The sequence below is a fragment of the Trametes versicolor genome (genome assembly GCF_000271585.1).
Source record: "Trametes versicolor FP-101664 SS1 unplaced genomic scaffold TRAVEscaffold_10, whole genome shotgun sequence".
Lineage (NCBI taxonomy): Eukaryota > Fungi > Basidiomycota > Agaricomycetes > Polyporales > Polyporaceae > Trametes > Trametes versicolor.
The window spans coordinates 449,980-468,408 of record NW_007360330.1 but is presented as its reverse complement, the minus strand read 5'-3'; the positions used below and the strand labels follow the sequence as shown (position 1 = coordinate 468,408).

Sequence of the window (18,429 nt, the reverse complement as noted above, 5' to 3'; positions counted from 1 at the left end):
ACACTCGGATCGTCAACGATGAACGATCGATGAACGTCGATGAACTTCAAGCTTCAACTTTGTCCAGATGAGATGAAGCCAATTAATTCTCTGAAACGAGCGACATATTGCGTATCCGTATAGTAGGGGTATCTGGATATCCGGATACTAGCACAGACTTGGACCGTATGACTTCGCTGCCTCCTCCGCCCTTAAAAACAGCTAAACGTTTCGCGCCTCTTCAACCCCTCCATTTCCCTCTCCCTCCCCTCATACGCCCATGAAGCACCCGCGTCCGACTGCGAGACGACGGCAGCGAAAATTCACCCGCTAACATCGACTTCGACGACGAACACCTCCCCGTACCGCTTGCCCCTCGGAACCTCCTCCCTCTCCGCGATCCGAATGCCCACAAAGCGCCGCCGCTGGCGAAGGAAGTCGATCTGCCTCAGCGTGAATTGCGGCAGCGGCCCGTGCTGAACCCCCGCGAGCGCCTTCACCCGCCGCGCCGCCGCACGCCACAGCGTCGCCTGCTGGGGCCCCGGCATACGCGCGTACAGCCCCGGATCGACTGGGGCGCGCAATCCCTCGTACAGCCCGATGAGGAGGTCCGCGACGGACACGTAGTCGTGCTCCTCTGGGGGTACGCCTTTGGGAGGTGGGTGCGCCCCGGGCTTGATCTCGATCTGCAGCGGCAGGAAGCGGAAGACGAGGGTGAGCGAATGTAGGGGGTAGCCGCCGTCCCGCAGCCCCGCGCATACAGCGGGATGCGCCGCGAAGTCTTCCCAGGAGAGGGGCGTGGATGGCATGTGGTGCTCGTCAGTGAACTCCAGAGTGTAGGGATGGTGGTAGAGATCCCAATTCAGGCGAGATGGGTCGGCCGCGGGGCGCGCGTGCAAGATGAGAGGATCGACGCGTGGGGGCCAGCGAGGCGCGGGGGTAGGCTCCGCGGCTGGCGTTTTGGGTTTAGGTTTCGGCGGGGGAGACCGGGCCCGTTCGCCGATGTCAACGAGTGTGCTGGAAGGAGAGCCTGAGAGGGGGACTGGATGTATTATCGGCGTAGGCAAGGAGCCTTGGGAGGAGAACGACCAGGCCGGGGATGGCGCCACCGAGGGGTACCAGACGTAGAACAGTGGTTGGGGCGCGACGTAGGAGAAGTAGTATGGGTACATGGCGGGCGGTTGAGGAGGGACCCACCGTCGCTCGACGGCCTTTTGAGGCGGTCCACTTCACGCACGGTGTTCGTGTCCCCCGACGATCCTGCTGGGGCGCGACGCGAAGCCATCCTGTCCTAGAACGCATTATCACCGCGAACCACACAAGTCTCAATGACGTTGGGCCACAGAAGTACATTTACCACTGCCTTTCGGGCGTCTCACCGCTGCTTTGAGAGAAAGGCTGTAGCAGTCGGAGGCACATGACCGAACTTTCTTTCAGATTCGTACCTGAACAGGATCTCCGCCCCCCTGGGCTGGTACGCGCCGGGATAAAGCTTGTTTTGAGCTGTGCGATAGACAGCCCGCGAACGCAGCGGCCATGCGCGCGGGAAGCATAGGGCTGCGCAGCGGAGGTCCACAACCGGTGAAGACACGACATTGACAGACAACTCACATGCCCACTCCAAATCGCATTTGGGTGCTTCATCCTCTCTCTTGGACGGCCTCCTGCTGGAATGCCCGCATGCGTCGGCGCCGAGGGGCGCGGTGCTCCTCATAGCACGCACATTGAGCTTCCCTTGCGTCTGCATGGGCGTCCCAAGTGAACACAGCTGCCGACGTAACGGAGGATGAGAGCCCGCCTTCCCATCGACTAAGTATAACTCACCTACTGAACGCGAACGCCAGAAGTCCTTGGTTGACGTTATGGGCCGCCACATCGTGCGAGAGCGGCGGCGTTGTCGTACCGCCATGGAGGACGCAGCGCTGAAAACCGCGCTATATAGAGCCAACCGGCGCGAGATCCGTAGAGATCGTCTGCAAACGGCTGTGCGGGGGTGTGGCGAGAGTTGCTTCAGATAGGCACGATAGAGATGAACGCCTTCGTATGTGGTCCATCAGGACGGTGGCGGGGAAGAAGAGGGAAGAAGACGACGGTGGGGCGGCCTCCGCAGGAGCCCCGCCGGCGTTTGCTACTCGTCGGGGTGCTGAGCGCCGAGGACCGTGCCGTTGTAAACCTTCAAAGGCCCAGATTGCTTCCCGCCTGTGGGATCCCAGGCCTCGTGCAGGGTCTGCTGGGCCTTCTAGGGACCGGCGCTGCACTCCCCGACGAACCTTGTACCACATTAAAGAAGCGGTCAGGGTTAGGAATGGCGAACTGTTCAGAGGTATAGCGTAGCGGCCTGTGCTCGGCGATGTCCTTCGTGCGTGGAAGTGGCGTAGGCTGGGATACTTCGTAGTCGCACGTCATAATGAACTAAGTCGCTAGTTTCGTGCGTGAACAGGTCCAGACCTGTGCGGAAGCCTGTATGCCAGGCCTTGGTCAAAATGCGCGGACCACGGGCGTTCACATGGATGGCTAGGTTTATCACCACGCACCTCGGACTATCGCCACGTCATAGCTGTGTTACCGAACAGCGCTCCATGACACCCGCACATTGCGCATGGTTGTACACGTTGCCAGAGCTAGAAGCGCGACCGCACACATCCTTGATCTTTCAGATGGGACCCTCCAGATGCCATCCAGTAGATGGCGTATCAGGGAACACCTTGCACCATGCCAGCCGGTGCGCACGGCGATTATCAACAAGCTGAGGTGTACGAGTGAGATCGCTCCATCGCAATGTGATGGAGGCGGTTATAGCAGGTCGACGAACGACCTCTTCGGGACCTGTAGTGTGGACCAGAACTTCAAGCCAAGGCGCCCGACGGCTGGCAAAGGTCTTGCCGTAGCAAGCACATCGAGGAGGGCAGCATCATCCGCATGCCGCCTACTTTGAGAACCACAGGTCTTCAAGTACAGATAGACTCCAGAAACGTGGCATACGAGTACAAGATGACCGTGTGGACGTGTACTTGACAAGAATGCGCGCCGTCCGAGTATTTCCGACGAAGATTCCATGTTCCTTGTTCTGCATAGTGGACTTCCGAGCTCCAGATACGTAGAAAAAGCCTAGCAGTTGCGTCAGGGCCGCGGGTGGTCCATGGATGGTGATAGTGGTAGTCGATAGGGAACCTGCGAGATGAACGGCAGGGCGCCTGTCTGGTTCAACTTCCAGCTACCACGTGCTTCGCCGACGCCACGGACTCGCGCAGTCCACCTTCGCCCGGGGGAGCCGCAGCTTCCATAATTCAATAAGGTGCTGCTGCTGCATCTACGTGGTACGACCGCTCAGACTGAGTGCCGGCGAAAGCGGACTGCGGACGAGTGTCCGACACCAGGCTGCCCAATTGGTAACCGTCTCGCAGCAGATTCTTACGAGCGTATCGACTAGGACGGATGATGCATGCGATTTGTGCGGGCAGGCAGCCGCATACTTCCCGGCGTCCTCGGATGCTCCCTCAAACTGTTGAAATCAAGCTGCGTGGTTGGTCATCTGAGATTGGGTGGACTTTGTTCTTGAGTTGGGCGTTAGCGTCAGGACGCCACAAATACGAGGATATCCAGATCTATTGGTCGCTTTTCCTTCTAGAATTTCCACGGGGTGGAGTCGCTCTCCCCCCATATGAAGTACGCGGGAACGCTACACCTTGGGTATACCTGTCATCAACCATGGTCAATTGGAATCAAGGGAACCTCTCGCATTACCGGCCTTGTTCACCGCTCACGTGCATAGTACGGGCTCGGATGCAAAGACGGCTTAGTTGACGGTATCCAGAGAAGGGACGGTATGTCGGTCTACCCCGGGAAGTAACTTCAGTACCTCAATTCTTGACTTAGGTCTGGGTCCATGCGGGTTTGACGTTTGCGTTGAAGCATCGGTTCCCAAGGATCCGAAGTAGGTTATGGCTTGCCACGACGTCGAACGGGGACCGCCGGATATTGCCGCTCAGTGAAGAGAAGCGCTCTCATCTGCATGTGGGCACCGCCGCCCGACAAAGAAGCGCAAGTATGCGCGCCTGCCGGGGCCGGTGCATGTGCCAGTGCACCGGTTGGAGACCACATCCACTGCAGCATCGCTGTGCGTGGTTGACGTGCGGGCGTGGATTAGATGGACTCTATATCTGTTGACATTGCTATGGTGAAGACTTGTTAGAATCATAATTGTTAGAATCATAATCATGGCAAACAGTGATTCCAGTACACGGAAGCAAAGATGAGCTTCTGGGGGCGCAGCCCGCCAATGTGCGCCGCGACAACACGAGCGTTTTTCGCAGCACACGTCTGCTCCATCTGTCGCCTGCGCACCGTCAATAGTTGGGCTCTCATCCGCACGGCGCCGAGCAAACAGCAACGTGTGTGTTTGATCTTCCTGGCGACGTGTCCCGCGCATTCTGCCGCAGCATTGGCCTCTGCGTTCTCAGGAAGAGAGAGAAAGGAAAGTAATGCGGCGGGCACCGACCGGGCACTTGCTGCAATCTGCTCTGTGGTCCCACCTGTGATCCGGCCGACAGATAAGAATCAGGACCACCTACGACGTGTTCGAGCGAGTTAGGCAAGTAGCCCATAAATCAAAGCAAATTCCGATGTTTTTGGCGGGGAGAGAGGGAGCGTCGGGGACCCAGCGCTGGCGGCGGCAAAGCGGTGGAGATCGCATCGGCCATCGCACAGCACGCGCGGCAAATTAGGTGCCTAATCGGGCGGTCATTTTCCTGCCTTGGCCAACAACGCTCCCTCTGGATCGTCGCATGCGCATGCTGGGCCGGTGCGGGGTCATGCGCGTCCTTGGATTGTGGTTGAGAAGCAGGGCGGAATTCGAAATGCGCAGGGCGAGTCGTACGGACGGCTCTGCCTCGGCACTGACTCACGCTGAGTCCCTTCTCTGCTCCTTGGTCCCAATGCACGGCCGTGCCATCGTTGGCGGGTGCACAGCTCGGACTCCAGGACGGGGCGGTACCACGGTGCTATCAGCCATCCTCCGCTTCCGCTGCGCCTGCGCCCCCAGATCGTCTCCCCGCCCCGTACTTAAAGGGCGATCGTCACGTCTTCTTCACAGCAGGTCCCGCCCCCCGAACAACACCCGCGCACATCCACCTCTTGCACATACCAACTCTTACCACTACCACCACCACCACTCTTCTGTACCGCTAACACAATGCCTGGACACCACCGCGTGCGTTTCGCGGACATCCCGTCCACGCCATCCTCCACATTCTCCGAGGCCACCCTCGCGTCGTCCCCGGGACCGTCGACGCCCCCAAGCCTCTTGTCAACACCATTACCACCAAAGCACTACGGCACCTCGTCGCCGCGCTACTACCCCGCGTCGCCGCTCCCGGGCCCCACGGTGCACATCCACCCCGTTCTCGCGTGCGCGCCCGGCATCGGCGCGCCCCTGACCTGGGACCTCACTCAGCCCGTCGAGTCGGTGCGGGTCCTGACATCGACCGCGCTGCGCGCAGTGTCCGAGACCCTGGTGCGGGAGCCCGCGACGACCCCGAAGGTCGCGTCCATCACCATCATCTCCGAGCACCTGCCGTGGTCCATCACCGTCACCCCGAAGCAGGACGCGCAGTGGTCCGCGCCGTACGTCACCGTCGGCGACGTGCTCTACAAGCTCTACCGCACGCTGCGCCTCGGGGTCACCGCCGCCGAGCTCGGCACCTGCGAGCTCGGGCACCAGCAGCGCGTGCACAACAACTGCTTCGCGCGCTGCGCATACCTCCCGACGCTGGAGCTGCGCCAGGAGGAGCGCGCGAAGGGCGTGAAGCGCGTCGACTTCCTCTGCGAGGCGCGGATGTTCCGGGGGCTCTCCCTTGTCCCCGAGGGGAACCCCGCGAAGGGGCTCGCGCCGGGCACGGTGTGGCGGCTGCACGTCGCGCGTCCATGAGCGCGTCGCGTCGCGACCATCATCAGTGTTCCCACCGCCGATTAATACCGCCCGGCGCCCTCGTCCCCGTCGCTATCATCTCGCTTTCGCCCGCTCCCCGCATGGACCTCGCAGCGCATCATCATACCCTCGGACTGCCCGCATACGTGTACTGTAACTGTACCATTATCCTCCCGATACCCCACCCCCTTCAACGCCTTCGACGCCCTTAACGACCATAAAGCATATCACGAGCACTGTACACTTCGCATCATTATTGTCACGACCTATCCTTAGCACCGCTACTTATGTTGTATATATCCTCCCGCGTTTATGACGACCAGAAGTTGATTAATAGCACCCATTTCGATGAACAACTCGCAGCATCCGTTGGCGTGTCAATGATAGCGAAGACTCGCTACCTTCCTGATCGGGGCCCCGCTGCCCGCTCACGGTTACACATGGTACTTGGGCAGACCGGTCCCAGCTCGTATGCTCATGATAGGGGCTCCCGAGGGCAGAGTCACAAAGAACTGTCGGCACATATTCCGCTCGAGCGGAATTAATTCCCTCGCGCTCCCGCTCGACTCACAGAGTTCCACGGCACTATTCTACGCCCGTCGGAGGCGTTGAGGCGGTATTCGCGAAGGTGGTCTATGATCTCACCACTGACCCAGGCACGTACGCGCGCAAGGCACACCGATACACCGATACCGGACAGCCTTTGCGTTGATCATGAATTCGTCCTCTTTCGGGAGACGGGTGCGGGGATGTGGTCTTCGGGCGGTGCGGGACAGGCACCGCCCGTCCGTGACGTTAGCGCCTTCCCCCGACTGGAGACATAACGTACACGCGCAGACTTGTGGCAGCGTTCTCCAGATATGTGTATTCGGGTATGCGGACCGGAGTAATATTCTGAGCGTTGAGCGTTGTATTAGACACAAACGCAGGCGTAACGCGTGGGGCTGAGGCAGGGATACTTGGCACCTGTCCATGTACCACCACGCACGATGGACGCAGATGAAACAGGACAAAAGCCACGATGCGCGATGCACGATATGGAAGAGCAGTCGCCGATAGAACACCGACGATCTGCGCGGCTAATACTATACGTGTATGACGTCGTGCGTTCGGACCTCACGAGGGCGATGGCACCCATGCAGAGCGGCAGCGCACCGCGGCGTCCTATGAAACCGAGGAAGGCGGATTTACCGCGTCCCGTGGCTTCTGCGTGCGCAAGGGTCCGGGAAACGCGCCCCCTGTGCCGCGCAGAGCCCCACTGTGCGCGTGTGCGGCACGAGGAGTTAGACACATAGTCTTCTACCGCGCGATAGCCATCGCAGGCACATGAACGACACGCTACACAGCGGTGCTCATTTCGGCGGCACCCGGGATGCGGAGCCAGCATGCGCGCGGAACGCGTAGGGGTCCTCCGGTGTCCGCAATCCTCGTTGCTGTGGTCAGCAGGCGCAGCATGGCGCGTCGCACGTACCGCACGCAGGATCGCGAGGACGGCATCCCGGGCGCGACTCCACTTCTGTCCTAGGTTGCCACACAGGGCCGTTGTGCGCATCGGGCTCGGGCGATGGTTTTCCGATCCGCAGGCACTCCGGTGCGGGGTCGCGCAACATAGATAGGAAGTGGTACTGTATGCGCGGTTCTGCATTGTAGCTGAAAATGTCCTGAGGGAAACGGGTGAGTGGGTGGTAGGAGTCGGTGGCAAGTCGCCGTCGACTTGTAGGGCGTACTTGACAGATGAAACATGTCGCGCGTTCTGCGGGGCGTCCCCTGCGGGTCTTCTGCGGCATGGTTCGGCGACGCAACATGAGCAGTATGTGTTCATTCGGACAGACAGGTTGAGAATGCACCATCGCGCCGTTTGAGTGGTTGGGGAGCGTGGAAAGGAGCAGAGACGCCCAAGAGGGCCGTCCAGCTGGTGGCGCGGGGCCGGCTGCACATTGACTGATGGACGCCCGCCTCGATGCTCGACGCTGGACCTGGCAGTGGACCGCCTCGTCGTTCCCTTCCCCCCACGACGACCAACTTACTCGCCAGGTCCTTGCTGTGCCAGTCATTCTGGAATCGCGGAGGCGGTCCACTCCTTCCCCGATCTCTTTCCACCGGCGCGGCCAGTGCGTATACGTATCCTGCCCTCGTCTGTGCTGCCTGTCGTCCGTCCCCGCCTCTGCTGCATCTCCGCACTCCTGCACTGCTCCTGGACGCCGTCGCTTGCAGTGCGACCCCCTTCAAGTAGCTCAGTGCTCGTTTGTCCGGATGTTTAGCTGCCCTTGATTGCTTCCCCCGTCCCGCGATCTACTCGTGATCCTCGCGTACCTTCCGCAGACCTCTTGACTTCGGCGGGATGAAGATCGGACCCGCGCGCCGCACGTCGTCTCGCGTGGACGGACCTGTGAAGAAGGCTCTCTTGATCGGCATAAACTACACCAACGCACCTCCCCATCCGGAGTACCAGCCGCTATGCCATGCTCGGGATGATACGAAGGAGTTCGCGGATCTTCTGATAGGTATGTCGTGCTTTGCGCGGTCTGTGTTGCAGCTACTGAGCGATGGCAGCGAAATATGGGTACCGGCGGGAGAACATTGTCATGCTTCTGGACGAAGAGGGAGTGGACATCCGCTACGCGCCCACAAGGGACAACATTGTAGGTCCACCCCATCCTCATGTTCTGATTGTACCTGATGGCCCCTGTTTCTGTAGCTTCGCGAGATACGCAAGTTGGTGTACGGTGCCCGATCGGGCGATAGCTTCATGTTCTATTGTATGTTTGCCATTGTTCGCCTAATCGGGGAACGTATTGAACTCGCGCCCACAGATTCCGGGCACTCGGGTCAGGTCGAAAGCCCAAACACGGAGGAAGACGACGGGATGGATGAATGTAAGCAACGTTAACCTTCGAAGTTCTGTGTGGACTGACAGGTGGCCTTCATAGATCTCGTCCCCGTCGATCACTGGCAGTATCCGGAAGAGGCGGCGATGAAGAAGCGGATGATCCTCGACAACAAGCTCCGCAAGTTGCTCGTCGATACACTCCCCAACGACGCGAATCTCACCGCGATCTTCGACTCGTGCCATTCTGGAACGTTGCTTGATCTCGATCACTATCTGTGCAACAACGTCTACTTTCCGTGGAGCAGCCCCGGCTTCCGCAACCAGAGGACCATGTGGAGGCAAGTTCGTAAGTGGATAACTTCGCGATCTCGTCTTCGCATGAGCTGAACTACGATTGGATAGGTCGTAAGAACGGTTATCGTAAGTCCACGCCGCGGTTTAGATCAGTGTAGCAGTTTAATGAAGCGATTTTAGGTATGAGCCAAGCGGGAGTGAAGGTTATCACGAAGAAGCTTCCGTCGTCGTCCGGAGCGGGAAGGCAGCAGAGTCCGCTCAGTCCACTCAGTCGCAGTGCGTATGATGCTTGAAAACTTCAACCCCTCAACATCACCTCACCCATGATCACAGAGACTTCCACGTCTAGTGTGCGCATATACCAACGCAAGCGAGTCAGCCAAGACGAGGTCCTCGTGATGAACACGTCGGTCGGGATCTTCGACACCGACGACGGCAAGGCTCGGCAATTCTCGATTCGCACCCATCCCAAATCCGTGCAGCGCCGGCCGAGTTCGATGCTCTCTCAGCTGCTCGATGGTTGCGAAAGCAAGCTCTCTTTGGACGATTTGGAGCGGGGTATCGGTACCGTTAACGAAGACTACGATGCACCTATCTGCTCGTCGCCCACGGACATGCGGGTATGCAACGGCTGGTGTGACAAGTCGCAGAAGCCGTCGGAACCGAAGCCACAAGGACCGAACGTTGTGCGTGTAGTGTTACACCTGCGAGCACTCTCGTTCTAACCGTTTGTGATCACAGGTCTCCATCTCAGCCTGCGGGGATTCTCAGATGACCTGGGACTCCAAGAAGCACTCGTTCACGCACTCCCTCATCGAGATGCTCAGTAAGCTTTCTTTAACCGCTGTTCATATCCCTGTGCTGACTGCCCCTAGAACTCCAGCCTCACCAGCCCCTCGGACAGCTCATCCAGTCTTTAACGTGCGCCTCATTTCCGCTCTTGTCTGCGATTTCGACAGCCGCTGACTCGCATTTTCAATGTCGTAGATACCAGCTGCATGACCATTCCCGCAAACTTCATACATGGAGCAAGAAGCGCAGGGACAGCTGGAAGCAGCGTTCGAAGGGACAAGCCGGCGATCCTGGCGCGCAGGATACTGTATATGATGAACTGGAGACTATGCTGGAGCTTGAGAACTTCACTGAGCCCCAGGTCAGTACTCACATCCCGCTCTTCGTGGGCGATAGCTGACGTCCCTTGAATTTTCAGATTGGCAGCTTGAGAACCTTGGTGTGTCCCCCCTCTCTCTTGCTCAATAAGACAGCCGCTGATCAACGCATTTCTGGTGGCAGACGCTCCAAGAACCATTCAACCCATGATCCTTAACTTATTACTGCCCCAACACTATCAACCTCGCACATCACCACCGCCTCACTCGCCTCTTGGACCGCACTGCATCATCTCATCGCTCGCTCATCACCCAACACTACATCGCCATACCTCAACCTCGTCTAATCTCTGCTCTTCCTGCACCATCTATCCTTGCTCTCCACCCCGTGCGGGTTGTCCAATATATTCATTTGTACACACAGCTTGCACTGGCACTAGTAACCACCGTCTAAGCGACTGTCCTCTCCTACTGGAATCTTGTCTGCTCCGCCTTTGGTTCTGTCGAAGATGTCGCTATCGGGCATCTGCCGAAGTCTCGTGCACCGGTCCTCCTTCCTGGCCTGCCTCACGCCAGGCTGCCGCGTGCCCATCGGCTTGTCCTGCCTCCGTGGTCACACCGCGCCCTGGCGGTACAGTGCGCCTTCTATACGGCCTTCTCGTGAGAGCGTAAGGAGGATACGCGCCCGCCTCGGTCGCCTTACATGGTAGTATGATGGCCTGATCTGGCGCTGTCCTGGCGTAGACTCGATACGGGGATGTGATTCCATCTCGCCAACATCGCATAGCATGCCATCGCGCGTGTAATTTACCGCAATGCAGGCGGCACCTGTGCTGGGTGCCATTGAGTTCTGTTAATTTCACGGTCCGGGAAGCTGGCGTGACGCCTCCGAGGCCTTGAGGCAGCCCTCCGGGCGCACCGCTTCGCCGCTGAGAATCTCCGTTAGAACACTGGCGCGCGATGCGTGCGCTATTGCTGGTCACTGCCCCTGACGTTCTGCTATACTTATAGTTCAATGATATTCGGGTACGTGAATTCGACGACCCCCACCCCAGTACCACTGTCAGTGCCAGTCCGACGAGACTGATAGCTAAACATCGGCTCTCCGAATCCTTGCACGACCTCAGGCTTTCTTTGAACGTGCCGCTGATCGATCTGCACGATGGCGGCGATGTCGAAGCTTCTCAATCTCCCGCCGGGGCTCGCGCGGCCTGCCACGAGGACCCCCGTCAAGAGGGCTTTGATTATAGGAATAAACTACGCCTCTGCCACCAGAGCTGACAAGGCCAAACCCAAGGCAGGTGAGCTACAGTGCGCACACAGAGATGCGCGCATCTGGCGCGACCTGCTCCTCGGTGAGTCTCGTGTCTTTGGGATGTATCGATCCCTCCTGATACCCTGCTGTAGACACGTATGATTACCGGAACGAAGACATCACCCTCATGCTCGACGCGCCGGACATGCCGGTTGATCTACGGCCCACGAAGATGAACATCGTGCGCCTTCCCTCTTTGACTTGGTTCTCCGAGGCGTACTCACGTATGCATGTGCAGCTGCGTCAGATATCTCGACTCGTTCAAGGCTTGGAGTCTGGGGACAGAATAGTATTTTTCTGTGCGTACCCCTGCTCGCCGGATCGGCGGGGCGCTGACTAGCAGGGTAGATGCCGGTCATTCACGTCAGCTCGAAAGCAAGAGTGTCAATGAGGAAGACGGCTTCGATGAAGGTTAGCCCACGAGGTCGCTCCTTCAATGTCTGTATACACGGTGGATTAAACCTTCTCCAACAGCTCTCGTACCTGTGGATCACAGCAGCGAGAACGACTGTCTCATCATCGATAACGTGAGTGCGCTCAATATTGAACCAGGGTGGTACATTGACCTCCAACCGTCGACTGGGTCATAGGTCCTTCGTCGGAAGCTCGTCGACCCTCTCTCTGCAGGAGTGTCGCTGACGGCGATCTTCGACTCCTGCCACTCGGGGACGCTATTAGACATGGATCACTATCTATGTAATGGGATCTACTTTCCCTGGCTGAGTAGAGGCAAGCGCAAGTCCAAGCCCAAGTTGCAGGGCGTCGGTAAGGGTCTATTCACTAGTACAGTTGTTCCCGTAGCTCACGCCGTACAACCGACAGTACGAAGGAACGCTCGAGGTCCGTTCAGACCTTTCGCACGCAATTATATGGGCATTAACACAGGTATAGTCGTGACCAAGCCCAACGTCAAGATGACAAGCCTCACCCCCGAAGACGCTGCCAAGATCGACATCGGTTTGTCTTACATGAACCTCTCTCTGTAAATAGACGGACTGACCTCAGCTGAAGCTGTGCCGGGAGAAACCCGGGGCCGAGCAGACCTTCGCGTGTACGGGCGCGAGCGCACGCCGAAGGGCAAGGTGCTCAAGTTCGACACTGCCATTGACAAAGTCGAGTCCAACGAGAAGGGAGAGAAACGTTTCGTCCTTACTCGGTCGTCCTCGATGCAAGTCAAGCGCGACAAGCCGTTCCCCGGAATCAAGGCTACGATCCAGCGCTGCTATTCCTTCGACTACAAGTACCGCACGCTCAAGAGAGATGGCTCCTGGTTCACCAAGGCCCGGAAAGATTCTCCAGCACACTTCTGGAGCGACAAGGAGCGGTGCTCTTCGCCGGAACCCATTGGGAGGAGGTGTGACGGATGGTGCCAAGTTGAGTCTGAGCCGGAGGTGCATGTGGTGAGTGCGCTGAGTCGCCTGCCAGTGGTGGTCTCGGTCCATGACGGAAGCACCATAGGTCAGCATCTCTGCTTGTCAGGATCTGCAAGTGACGTACGAGACCCGTGACGGGAAATCCATGACCACGGTAAGTCAACAGGAAACATCGTGCTCCGCGCTCTCACTCATTGTGCGCTACCATCGCAGGATCTGGTAGAATTGCTCAGTCAGTACTTATCGTTGTTGGCACCCCTATTTATTTCGTTGAATTTTTATACGTCACAGGGAGCGACCCGTACCCTCGTTGCCGCGAGCTTGTCCAGCAACTAGGGTACGTTTGAGTTCGTGTATCGACATTCCGTTCTAGTCATTGTCTTACTACATTCCATCGCAGACACAAGCTGCACGGAACTATTTTGCTGGTACACCAAGCCAGCAAAGAACAGCATGACAAGGCGAAGAAGAAGAAAACCAATGTTAAAAGATTACTTGACGGCGACAACTTCTCGGAGCCCCAGGTACGAGACCGTAGTTGGCCTCCTAGTCTCCGCGCTGACTGTGCTTTGTATCTGCACTTCAGATTGGGAGCCAGCACACCCTCGTGAGTGTCAAACTTGTTCCAGCCTAAAAGCTCATGTTGCTTAGATCGCTTGCATGATTAGACTGAGGATTATTGCCTCAGAATGTGACTGGCAGTGGAGAGTACCATCACAATGTTATCGTAGTTTGTCACCTCATCATCCATGCTATGCGTATCTCAATGTCATTGAAGCTTTTACTTGTATATACCCCCACATGCGTTCGTGTTGTCTTGTTACTATCCGTTAACCCATGTTTTGTTAGTGGTACCGGCATCCGGAAATGTATCTTCATCAGCTATAGTCTTGTGAAACATAAATCAGCGGCACCTACCACAGATTGTACATTGAATTTATGAATGAGAGCGATGCACGACTATACTCGTCTATGTTTGCGGAATATCGACATACCCAATTTAGGATCTAGACGTCCATACTTTTCACCCTTCACGTTGCGTTGCGCTCGCCGTTGTGTACGAAGCTCTGGAGAATACGGGGTGCTCTGCGGCCTTAGGCTCAAAGAACAGTACTTAGCCCCACGCATGCCTGCAGACGTACCTCGCTGCGCGCTCGTCGCGCGCAGTATCCAGCATGGCATGTGGCGCGCCGCGCTGCGTGCGTTGACCACAACGTCGCCGAGTCTTCCCCGCCACGAAGAGTCGATCAAGGCCGACCAGACATTTGCCAGACATGCTCGTTGGCACATTTAACCCCATCCAGATGGACATTGTCTTCGTTGGCTCAGCCCGTACGTCGAGTCCGACTGCATGATGGCACGCACCAGAAGGTGAGCCACACGAGTTTGTCCGATTCAATATGTGGCTGACCTGAGTGGTACACTCGGGATTTGCCGGAGGCATTGTCTCGAGTGAGAGTCGTTTGTCTCAGTGCTCACTGTTCTGGTCGTCTCTCACATGGATGAGCGCAGCACGAGCTAGGTGGCACGAGGCGCCGCTCAAGCGCCGCGGGAGGGCCGCTTAGCCACGCGACAGCTTAAACTCTCCTTTGTCACGCCCACGTCCCTCCGACCACGGAGAAGGCTTCTGCAAGCCATGATAGTTCCTGTGCGTGGTTTGATGTACTCACGCAGCAAGCTTTCTTTATTTCGCAGCACATCCAGTGAGCACCCTCGATATGGAACCTAGCAACCTGGCCCTGCCAGTGCGCAGCTGAACCACACGGCCAGTGTCACGCCCCGAGCCTGGTGCGTCTGTCTTTCTGCATTCTTTGTGGAAGTGCAGTGCGAATGCGCCCTGTGGAGGACGCTGCCTCGGCGGAGACAGCGTTCTCTGCCCCGGAGGCGTCATTGCATGTGGTCGACGTGGCCGAGGCGGTGCGCGCCGCCCGACGCTTGGACCATATGTCAAGATGTCGCAAGCGCCCTTTGCACTTTCTCAGCACCAAGCGTCGGCCTACCTCGTGTTCCGATCTCCACCAACAGTGGTTCGGCCCCGCCCCCATTGCGGAGGGTGTACCCGACGTGTTAGTCGTCGGTCGGCCCCCCTATGTGCCGCGACTCCAGAGCAGAACACGACGCTATCAGACGCGGTGCGGTGCGCCCGCCCCAGACTAAGTTTAATATGCAGCCCGCCATGGCGCAGTGCGCCCCGCTTCCTCGTATCCATTACTTTCCTTGTGGAAACGCCATTCCAAAGAAGACGCATAGACCGCCCGGACACTTGGCCAGTTAGGTAGCCAGCCATATAGGCCCTGTGCTGGAGTCACGACGCGCTTTGTCCTGCGCAGTCCCGGAGCAAAGCGTACAGTGGCCCGGCCCAAGCACTATATAAGCCTCAGTTAGGAAGGTGGCCGACCCATTACCACCTTCTCCCCGCAACCACCACCACCTCCCCTGCAGCACACCCTCACCAGTCTACACCACCGATCCAAGCTTTTTGCACCCCGCACACTTAGCCACAGCAATGGAACCCCGCCCGAGGAAATCCGTGCGGTTCGTTTCGTTCCCCCCAAGGAGTCGGACGCCCTCTCCGGCATCCTCAGACGCGTCGAACTCTTGGGCCTCGTCGCCGGGGCCCTCTACGCCGCCCCGCCCGTTCCCGATCCACCGTCCTCCCATGGTAGCGCATCACTCCGAGTATCCCTCATGGCAGGCCTTCGCTGCCTCACCTCCCTCGTCGCCGAACTACCCGGCGTTCCATTCCGCCCCTGCGGCGGAGCCAATGGTAGACCCACTGCTGGAGGTGCTTCCGTCGCCAGCGCTCCCACCCCTGCTATGGGACGTCATGGTGCATCCCGACAGCATCAAGCTCGGGAGCGCGCACTCGCCCACCTCCCGGTGGCTCGCACACGCGGACCTTGGTCGCTGCGCCGCTCGGACCAGCGTGAAGAGTAGCAGACTGCCTCTGCGGAAAATGGTCCTCATTTTCCCCGGCATCCCCCTCGAGATCGAGGTGACGCCGTCAGCCGAGGCGTTCTGGTCCAGTCAGCCACTTCCATATGTGGCCGTGGGAGATATGCTCTACGGCCTCTACCGGGCGTTGCGCACTTCCATCGCGCACAACGAGCTCGAGCGCCTCGACCCGGCGTGGCGCGAGTCACTACGCGTGGCATTCGACAAACGACTCCGGCGCGATACCCAGCATCATACGCAGAATTTAGAGCACGGCATCAGGCGAATCGACTACCTGGGAGAACGGCGCTGCTTCTTAGGCATTCGGCCAGCCACTAGGCGCGAGCTGCCCTCTGGACGCAGGCCCGAAGAAACCTTCGTCGTCGAGCTTGGGCGTGCTTCATGATCTATGACTTCACACGAACCACAGAGTGCACTGCTGGTCGGTGTCTTCGTTCTTATCATGACCCCACTATGACGGAATTGCATACAATACATACCCTACTTAGTTAATATCGCCCCTTCGGACTTCTTTATGGCCAATGTTGTACCAGTCTTGTGTTTACGAGATAAAACAGGATGTACAAATACTCACCGGCTACCGGTCGAATCACGATGTATCTTCACGTATGACAGTTAATCTTATGATGTTTTGTAACTTGGGTGTATCCGTATAGTGTGGCCTTCCTGAACGGATGGAACTGAAGAATCGGGGTCGCGCTAGACGATGCTCGAGTCGCTCTTCGAAAGCGGTTGTTTGGCAAAAGCTTCTGATCCTAACACGTACAAATAGCAGAAAACAGCCGAGTGGCGCTCGCAGCACTGAGCGCCCATCCTCAACGGTCTCGGCTATTCCAGCTTTCGCGCGCTCTGCTTCCACACTCAGCTCTCTTCTGCTTTATCTTTGCACTCAGCCGCATTTGCATCCTCTGAGAGTACTGCGCCTTGGGATTCTGTGTCTCCATCATGTCTGGTACGCCTCCCTACGTCTAACTCTTGCTGCGGTGTGGCTCACAGTTTGTGCAGCAGACCAGATCGAACTTGCGTCTCCGCCCTTCGATAGCGTGTCTGCCGTGCGGTTCTCGCCAAGCAACCCAGATCATCTCATTACATCCTCCTGGGACACGGTAAGTCGCGTTCTATCTGTCAGAAAGCAGGATCTCGACACGCGTAGGAGTGACGCTGGGTCTAGATGCCCTTGATGTCGGTGCCGGAGTAAGGGTGGTACGGGATAGTTATACGGACTCCAGGGTGTGTTCTACTCAGCGCTGACTCTTGCTAATTGTTGTCATATGTGCAGACTGTCAGGTTTTACGATGTCGCGACGAACAAGCAGAAATCCAAATACGACCACCGAGCGGCCGTACTCGCATGCTGCTTCTCCGACGGAAATCACGCATACAGCGGTGGCCTGGATACCTCTGTCAGAGAGTACGCGTGCTTGCGTATTCGCGTATTCGCGTATGTTGCATCAACTGAAACAGATGCGTGCTCTAGGCTCGACCTACAAACCGAGAGCGTCAACCACCTCGGACAACATTCTGATGCAATCTCGTCCATAAACTTTGCTCGCGAACAAAGTGTGCCTTTTTATCTTGTATCTTCGCTGACTATACGCTCACGCCGCTCCTCGCGCCCCAAGATACGCTCATCACTGGGTCTTGGGACAGGACAGTTCGTTTCTGGGACCCCCGAGCCGCAAACTCTCAGCAAGCATCTCACGAACTCCCCGAACGCGTTTACAACATGGACCTCGTAAACCACATTTTGGTCGTCGCAATGGCGAGCCGACTCTTCCACATCTATGATATCCGCAAGATGGATTCGCCCGCCCAGACGCGCGAGAGCAGCTTGAAGTTCATGACACGCGCCCTCGCATGTATGGCTGATGGACAAGGTAAGTTCGTACTGCACTGTCCGGTCAGCAGTTTTCAGGACATGAACTTGACTTTATGTAGGCTATGCGACGGGTTCAGTTGAGGGTCGTATCGCCGTGGAGTATTTCGACCCTAGTCCGCAGGCGCAGGAGAAAAAGTACGCGTTCAAGTGCCATCGTCAAGCTATCGACGACGTAGACCACGTGTGGCCTGTCAACGCGCTTGCATTCCACCCTGTGTAAGTCGATTTTCACTAGCATAGATAGTTGCAGCGTGCTAACCCATCAAATAATTAGCTACAACACCTTTGCATCCGCGGGATCTGACGGGACGGTCTCAATCTGGGACCACAAATCGAAGAAGCGCCTGAGGCAGTACCAAAAGTACAATGCGCCTGTACCGTCTATTGCTTTCAACTGTGACGGCACGAAGCTCGCCGTCGGTGTCAGCTACACCTGGGAGGAGGGCGAGGAGGGCGCGAAGACAGCGGAGCGTCCTGCTGTGTACATCAGGACTGTCGGTGACGAAGTCAAAGTAAGTTTCTTGTATTCAGCTACGCGCTACATCTTCACTTACGCTGCTTTCAGCCCAAGGGATGGACTGCGAGTTCATGAAGAGCGACTACTCCACACTTTCTGTATCATCAGTCTTGTGATCGTGTAATACTGGGCGACACGTTACCAGTTACCTCTGGACATGCAGCGAGGCATTGCCTAGACTACACACGCATACAACGAAGGTGCGGGATCATTGATGTTCGAATCCCTTGGGCTGCGCATATAGTCAGTAAAA

The 18,429-nt window shown here is 57.5% G+C and overlaps 6 protein-coding genes across 6 annotated transcripts; 5 read left to right on the top strand and 1 right to left on the bottom strand.

The window, feature by feature from the left end:
- Window positions 1–302: 302 nt before the first annotated feature.
- Window positions 303–1,151, bottom strand: TRAVEDRAFT_50874 (uncharacterized protein; the record flags this gene model as incomplete). The annotated part of the gene is made up of 1 exon (XM_008043733.1): window positions 303–1,151. The coding sequence occupies one exon, from the start codon at window positions 1,149–1,151 to the stop codon at window positions 303–305; it is 849 nt and encodes a 282-aa protein (XP_008041924.1).
- Window positions 1,152–5,160: 4,009 nt separating this feature from the next.
- On the top strand, window positions 5,161–6,241 carry TRAVEDRAFT_30793 (uncharacterized protein). The gene has a single exon (XM_008043588.1). It carries the CDS (start codon window positions 5,171–5,173, stop codon window positions 5,903–5,905), a length of 735 nt encoding a protein of 244 aa, XP_008041779.1. The 5' UTR covers window positions 5,161–5,170; the 3' UTR covers window positions 5,906–6,241.
- Window positions 6,242–7,891: 1,650 nt separating this feature from the next.
- Window positions 7,892–10,522, top strand: TRAVEDRAFT_30792 (uncharacterized protein). The gene is made up of 13 exons (XM_008043587.1): window positions 7,892–8,409; window positions 8,459–8,547; window positions 8,604–8,664; window positions 8,719–8,781; window positions 8,836–9,081; window positions 9,138–9,155; window positions 9,210–9,305; window positions 9,363–9,715; window positions 9,771–9,855; window positions 9,905–9,950; window positions 10,017–10,182; window positions 10,240–10,260; window positions 10,323–10,522. The coding sequence occupies exons 1-13, from the start codon at window positions 8,247–8,249 to the stop codon at window positions 10,347–10,349; spliced, it is 1,434 nt and encodes a 477-aa protein (XP_008041778.1). The 5' UTR covers window positions 7,892–8,246; the 3' UTR covers window positions 10,350–10,522.
- Window positions 10,523–11,300: 778 nt separating this feature from the next.
- Window positions 11,301–13,460, top strand: TRAVEDRAFT_50871 (uncharacterized protein; the record flags this gene model as incomplete). Its single annotated transcript, XM_008043732.1, has 14 exons — window positions 11,301–11,493; window positions 11,546–11,634; window positions 11,692–11,752; window positions 11,802–11,864; window positions 11,928–11,980; window positions 12,044–12,218; window positions 12,276–12,293; window positions 12,345–12,410; window positions 12,465–12,853; window positions 12,912–12,980; window positions 13,040–13,058; window positions 13,118–13,163; window positions 13,227–13,350; window positions 13,413–13,460. The coding sequence occupies 14 exons, from the start codon at window positions 11,301–11,303 to the stop codon at window positions 13,458–13,460; spliced, it is 1,413 nt and encodes a 470-aa protein (XP_008041923.1).
- Window positions 13,461–15,485: 2,025 nt separating this feature from the next.
- Window positions 15,486–16,166, top strand: TRAVEDRAFT_22637 (uncharacterized protein; the record flags this gene model as incomplete). Its single annotated transcript, XM_008043512.1, has 1 exon — window positions 15,486–16,166. The coding sequence occupies one exon, from the start codon at window positions 15,486–15,488 to the stop codon at window positions 16,164–16,166; it is 681 nt and encodes a 226-aa protein (XP_008041703.1).
- Window positions 16,167–16,657: 491 nt separating this feature from the next.
- Window positions 16,658–18,340, top strand: TRAVEDRAFT_30791 (WD40 repeat-like protein). Its single transcript, XM_008043586.1, has 8 exons — window positions 16,658–16,733; window positions 16,787–16,887; window positions 17,061–17,191; window positions 17,258–17,340; window positions 17,403–17,657; window positions 17,719–17,875; window positions 17,934–18,171; window positions 18,225–18,340. Exons 1-8 carry the CDS (start codon window positions 16,727–16,729, stop codon window positions 18,249–18,251), a joined length of 999 nt encoding a protein of 332 aa, XP_008041777.1. The 5' UTR covers window positions 16,658–16,726; the 3' UTR covers window positions 18,252–18,340.
- Window positions 18,341–18,429: the final 89 nt, after the last annotated feature.

Coding starts and splice junctions, on each gene's coding strand:
- TRAVEDRAFT_30791 (XM_008043586.1), top strand. Junction 17,192..17,257: donor CTGGATACCTCTGTCAGAGA/GTACGCGTGCTT, acceptor TGCGTGCTCTAG/GCTCGACCTACAAACCGAGA. Junction 17,341..17,402: donor AAACTTTGCTCGCGAACAAA/GTGTGCCTTTTT, acceptor TCGCGCCCCAAG/ATACGCTCATCACTGGGTCT.
- TRAVEDRAFT_30792 (XM_008043587.1), top strand. CDS start 8,247: ATGAAGATCGGACCCGCGCGCCGCACGTCGTCTCGCGTGGACGGACCT. Junction 8,410..8,458: donor GTTCGCGGATCTTCTGATAG/GTATGTCGTGCT, acceptor GAGCGATGGCAG/CGAAATATGGGTACCGGCGG. Junction 9,306..9,362: donor GCTCAGTCCACTCAGTCGCA/GTGCGTATGATG, acceptor CCATGATCACAG/AGACTTCCACGTCTAGTGTG.
- TRAVEDRAFT_30793 (XM_008043588.1), top strand. CDS start 5,171: ATGCCTGGACACCACCGCGTGCGTTTCGCGGACATCCCGTCCACGCCA.